The sequence below is a fragment of the Buceros rhinoceros genome, unplaced genomic scaffold (genome assembly GCF_000710305.1).
Source record: "Buceros rhinoceros silvestris isolate BGI_N320 unplaced genomic scaffold, ASM71030v1 scaffold29511, whole genome shotgun sequence".
Taxonomy (NCBI): Eukaryota; Metazoa; Chordata; class Aves; order Bucerotiformes; family Bucerotidae; genus Buceros; species Buceros rhinoceros.
In genome coordinates, this window is record NW_010396418.1 from 1 (window position 1) to 6,015 (window position 6,015).

Genomic DNA, 6,015 nt, shown 5'->3' on the forward strand with positions numbered 1-6,015 from the left:
AGCAGCAGCAGCAGCTATTTCATTTCAAAACAGCGAGAAAAATGGAGGATGTCGTCTCCTTGGGTGGAGATTTCCCTGAAACCACGTCAGGGAGGCTGTTGGTATTCAAGAGGTGTAGCGAAGCCAGACAAGTCTGCAGCACCACGGCGATTTTCAGACACCAGGTTGCCATTTATAGCTTATAAAAATATTCATCAGGATCTGGATAGCGGGTGATCAATTTTTATAAGTGCACAGGAGAACCCAGACCTTTTGCCCTGCCTTGTCCTGCCTCTCAGGACTCTCTGGGGTCATTGGGAGTTTGTTTTCCAGGGCTGTGCCATCACGCCGTGCATTAGCCTGATGTCGCATAGAGCCTCATATGCTTCCTGCCAGGATGGTGGTTCTCCGGAAGGGAAAGGAACTCTCTGAGAACCTTCTGCTGCTGGTTCTCCAGGCACATAAAGTGGCTGCGTGTGAGACTGTGGAGCACATTCTGAGAACACCTTTATAACAGAAGGAGACAATTTAAAAAGGGAAATGTGAAGGGGGAAACTATCGGCTTGGGGGGATCCTTCTCCCCTTAGTTTCAGTCTGCTCTGCAGATGCCTTGCCCTGAGCCCAAGGGAGCGCTGGCTGCGGGGAGGCACGCGGGGCGAGAGCAGGGCAGGAGGAGCGCTGGCGCCTGAGCCGTGCGGGCAGACCTCGCGGGGAGCAGCAGGGAAGAGGCAGGGCGCTAAAAATAGCCTTTTCCTCGCAGTGTTTTTCCAGACTATGTTTGATTCTCCGTTTTGATAAGGGCGACTGGCTGTTTGCTAAAAATAGCCGATCTCGGCAAACTGAGGACGAAAAGGAGAGTATTTATAACCGCCCCTGCAGCGGCAGGGAAGCTGGGGGCGGGGGGCACGCCATTCTCCGTTTTGATAAGGGCGACTGGCTGTTTGCTAAAAATAGCCGATCTCGGCAAACTGAGGACGAAAAGGAGAGTATTTATAACCGCCCCTGCAGCGGCAGGTAAGCTGGGGCCGTGGCGCCGGCCAGTTTGCTGGTGATAATAAATGAAGCATCAATCAGAATGAAGCCTGAGTGTGTCTTGCCACTGGTTTTCTCATATTTTATACGCATCTTTTTTTATACTGTATATCCTTGCAGGTTACTTTGTCCTGGTCTTCATGTATTGCTGCACATTTCTCTGGAATTCCCTGCAGCGGCAGGTAAGCTGGGGCCGTGGCGCCGGCCAGTTTGCTGGTGATAATAAATGAAGCATCAATCAGAATGAAGCCTGAGTGTGTCTTGCCACTGGTTTTCTCATATTTTATACGCATCTTTTTTTATACTGTATATCCTTGCAGGTTACTTTGTCCTGGTCTTCATGTATTGCTGCACATTTCTCTGGAATTAAGAAAGAACGAGGGGAAAAGAGAGACTAGAACATGGGAAGGACCCTGAAACCATGGAGGACCCTCTCTGCACTCAAACAAACAACGACCTGAACTCAAGAACTTCTGCACAGAGCGGATTTTATCATCTTGCCTGACCGTGATGGCCGTAGGTGCTGAAGGCACAGGGTTACACTCATCCTGAGGGCACTTCTGATTTCAGATGAGAGGCAGCAATTTTAAATACAGCTCAGAGCAGCTTCAGCATTTCAGGTTCTGCTCCATGTGCCTCTTGCAAACTGGTAAATGAAAGAAATGGGGACACACACACACACAGAGTTCTTAGCCAGTTCTCTATCCTTTTTTTTTGTTCCTGTAGAGATTTGCCACACAGAAATAAAGGCCGTCAATAGTAACGATGAGAACTAGCGAGCGGGGAGAACACGGAGGGCGGAGGCAGCAGAAGGAACAGTTCGTGCAGGCAGTGTTTTCTCTGTCAGGGTATTCTAACAGCGCGTAAGAGTTGATGTAACTTCTGCGTACATAAACACAGGACTTTCTAAATGTTTACCAGTTCTTTTCAAACAGTAAAGGCCATTTGCAACATTTATGGGGTTTGTACAGTCAAAACAAACATTTATCCCAGCAGTGACAGCTCAACCATCCCACCCTCTGGGCACTGAACATCGGCAGGTGAAACCCCCCTTACAGAACTACTGGATACTGACACAGGAGTGGCCAGACCTCCACAAGAGAATGAGGAGTAATTAACGGTTGGGTTCGTTACAGGAGCCCCCAGAAACACCGCTTCAGCTAACGCTCTTACAGCCATACCCAGCTCTTCATTTTGAGAGCTTTCTCCCCAGATTTTCATTGCTCAGACACCCTGTAGGATACAGAAATAAAACCCAGCCATATGCCCAGTGTTCCGGCTGTAGCTCCCCCCTCCCGCTCCAGCATGGAGACCTGTCTCATGCTATCACTTTCTCTGGGGACACCCAAGAGTAAACGGAAAATAGATGATAATCACCAAAGAATGTCCTTTAAATTATTGCACGTGGACAAACACCAAACTAATAAGCAAATGTGATGCTTATGACTACAGCACTACCTCACCAACCTCGCCTCGGTGCTGGCATCCGAGAGGGACCAGGGACTTCCAGCTGCCACCACCTTCTCTGCAGCCACTGCTCAGACTCTCCTCCAGACTGCGCAGGCGATTCTCCGCCCTCCCCTCGCTGCGGGCGCAGGAATTGTTTGCTGCCTGTGCCTTGGTCTCTTGGTTTGTGATACAGATGGACGCTTTTGCCACTCATTATGCCCGCTCACCCGCCAAAAGCTACGATGCCCGAGAAGAAAACCAGAGGAGCCGCCACGGTACCGCTGGAAGTCTTTGACCCCCAACATCCCCCCTCATGGAGTGACTGCCAGATCAAAGTCCAAATTCCCCTGAACTCTCACCACCACCCTTCTCCTGAATCATCTCCAGGGGTGAAATCCAAGCAAGACACATGCATATTGTGGGACCAAGGGGTGTGTTCCTGCCTGTCCAGTTCCACACTGGTGGCTCAGTCAGAAGAGTGAAAGATGGTTCTTCATGTGTGATTCCCTTGACAGCACAGAATTTAGCCTAAATTTGACCTTTTGCCTCTGTAACTCATTATATGCACATTATACACACATTTCTTAAGGCCACCAGGATGAAGCTTGGTTACTTCTGGAACACATGACAGCAGAAAGGTACACTTCCAGTCAGGATTCACAGGCCATTTCCTTGGCCTCTGGATTAATACATACGCAGAAAAACCAGCTGAAATTCCTCTCCAATGCCTGAAGTTTTACAGTAGCAGAAATTAAAGATCTTTGTATCTGCAAAAGGAGCTTTCCAACTTTATCACCATCATGCAGGAAACGGTGTCTTTTGAAATGGAAAAGAGAGGATGGAGAGCGAAGAACACTGTTTAATCTAAAAATTACCCTGCATATTGACAAACACAGCAAAAAAACCACCTGAATGACCGTGACCATGGTGGAAGGTGCCCCCTGGGAAGGCTGGTCCACACGGTACAGGCACACACGGCTGCGTGGGAGAAGAATCGGTGTTGTCGTGCTAAAGCACCTCCCTGCTGAGCAGAAGGGATGGGCCTGCAGGCACGGGAAGGATCTGCTTCCAGCCACCCCTCCGTTCCTAGCTCGTTTGTGGACGCTGTGCCCAGAGTCCAGTGGATGCTGTTCATTATGTGGATGCAAAAACAGAGAGAAACAGAAGCGGGCATTTCACCGAGCGAGGGGGTTGGGTGCTGTCTGCTCTGAGGACAGACAAAACCAGATCAAACTGAAAGGCGTTACAGAACCTGGACTAGACTGTGGCCTGGAGAGCCTCACCCCGGCAGAGGAACCCACAGACGTGCCTATTTACCCTTGGCTGCAGCCGGGTTCTCCCTCCCCAAAACACCTCTCAGCGACAGCAGTCACCTTCTGGCCCAGAGCAGCGACTTACATCTGACCATCATTCGGGGAAAGGAAAAATTTGCAATTTTAACAACCTCTGTCTTCCCAGAAAGTGTGACGTAAGAAGTATTAAAAAACTGACACCACAGGAGCTTAAGAGAGTTAAGAGCATATTCATTAGAAATGAAATAAAAAATAGAGTGACACCGCAGGACGGGGGCAGCAGGCGAACCAGACCCCACCGTTCCCTGCCCTCAGCCCAAGGAACGCTCCTGTACAGTACAAATCGAGAGCTCGCAGGCGGGAGTGGGGAGTGGAGGGGGTTTACAAAGACAGTTTCTCGCTATACAGAAAGTACATGATTTGCTGGAAGTCAGCGCTGAGCTGGCCGGGGCCTGGGGTCAGTCACTGCTCAGGAAGGCCCCTGAAGGCACGCGGAGCCCTACTGCTTCCCCACCAGTTTGCTGAACACGTCGTAGATCTCCGGCTTCTCCTGCGCGAACTGCTCGGCTGTGTTTTTCTGCAGCCAGTCGGACGAACGCATCTGCTGCTGCAGGAGGCCAATGAGGTCACCGAGGCTGGAGCTCCCGGCACAGGTAGGCTCCTGGTGGTGGGACACAAAGATGACTTCATCGGTGCTGTCGGCTTTGCCGTCCTGGTCTGACTGACAGGGCTGCTCCTTCTCCTCAGCCAGGATCTCCTGCTCCCGCTCCTCCAAAACCTTGCGGATCCGTTGCATACCTGCAGCGGGGTAAGGAGGAGAAACACCAGCGGAGTAGCTAAGCCACGAGCGTCCACAAATCTGTCAGATCCAGAAAAATTTGGAGGATAGAAGGGAGGAAAAATGGAGAAACGAGAGGCTAATAATAATAATAGGATACATTTAGGATTAAGGAAAGGAGGAAACAGTGAGACAGAAATTCTGGTGGGAGGAGAACGAGAAGAAAACGTTACTGACCTAACTGCAGCCGGTGGGTCTTGTCAGCAAAGATGATGCGGAACCATCCGGGTTCACTGCATTCAAAGGCTTTACCGCACGACAGGAGGACCTTGTTATCCAGAAAACGCTTCCAGAGCAGCATCTCCTCCTCAAACGTGCCTGTCCTAAGGTACTAGGAGAGTCGGCAGAAGGGCCAGAGGTTAGAGACATATAGGCTAAACCACCGAAATCCTCATGCATTTGTGATTCCCATGAGGTCTGCCAAGGCCAGGGGAGACACCCTTTACCTCTGAGGTACAGCAGTTGTGATAGAAAGGAAGAAATGGGGAGGAAAGTGGCTTGAGAAGAGTGAAATTCCTGCAAGGAGGGAAATGGATAGACAGACGAAAGGAAGAGAACAGACAGAAAGACCAGGCAGCCCTTCCCTCTGCTCAGCCAGACAACGCAGCTGCTAAACCGCTTCTCACAGCATTCGAGTGTCCTCTAGCTGCCGTGGCACCGCCCTCAGCCCAGGAGAAGCCTCCGCCCCTGCCACTACCAACCTTCCGGAAATCGATCCAGACAAAGAAGCCTGCGCTGCGGTTCAGGAAAGGAACGCCAAGGGTCTTCAGCTCATCCGTCACGTAGGTATGGGCAGCTTTGAGGCGGGCACGGTTGGCCCTCAGGTACACCTGGTTGATCCAGTCTGACCAGGAGGAGAAGATAAAGACAAAAAACAAAGAAAATCACAAACTGAGAAAGAATTCAGAGCTGATCAAGTTTCCAGAACACTGGAACCCTTCGCCTCCACGTTTTGTTGGACCGCTTGGGAAAGTAAGAGGAGGGGAGGGGATCCCCCAGATGCCACGACATGCAGGACACAGAGGATCACACATGGAGCTACTGACTCACCTCTGTCTCTAAGCAGCTGCGCGACCTTATGCTGGACTGGTCCACAAACCCCGTGGAAATAACACAGAGAAGCCACCGCGTTAGCAACGTCTTGGTTCTCTGTATATAAAGTACCAAAACGAATCCCAGAGACAGCAAAATCCTGCAGAAGACACAGAGAGACTCTTACGTGGGAAGACCAGGATCCCATTACGACTGCTCCTTCCAGCATGAGGAACCTGGGGACACCAGGCCAACCCACCCAGCCAGGAATCACAGAATCACTTTGGCTGGGGAAGATCTTTCAGCTCATGGAGCTCCCCCCGTTCCCCAGCAGCGCCAGGTCCCCCCTGTCCCCCAGCAGCACCTCCACACGGCTGGGAAACCCCTCCAGGG

At 51.1% G+C, this 6,015-nt stretch overlaps 1 protein-coding gene across 1 annotated transcript in view; it reads right to left on the reverse strand.

Moving 5' to 3' along the window:
- Positions 1-4,061: 4,061 nt before the first annotated feature.
- The window catches only part of LOC104502005 (1-aminocyclopropane-1-carboxylate synthase-like protein 1), an 11,941-nt gene continuing 9,987 nt past the window's right edge, over positions 4,062-6,015 (reverse strand). Inside the window, exons 11-14 of the mRNA XM_010145907.1 lie at positions 5,641-5,782; positions 5,292-5,434; positions 4,768-4,921; positions 4,062-4,550 (exon numbers count right to left, since the gene is read on the reverse strand). Coding sequence (XP_010144209.1) covers positions 4,252-4,550; positions 4,768-4,921; positions 5,292-5,434; positions 5,641-5,782 — 738 coding nt within the window. The 3' untranslated portion in view covers positions 4,062-4,251. The remainder of the gene's footprint in view (positions 4,551-4,767; positions 4,922-5,291; positions 5,435-5,640; positions 5,783-6,015) is intronic.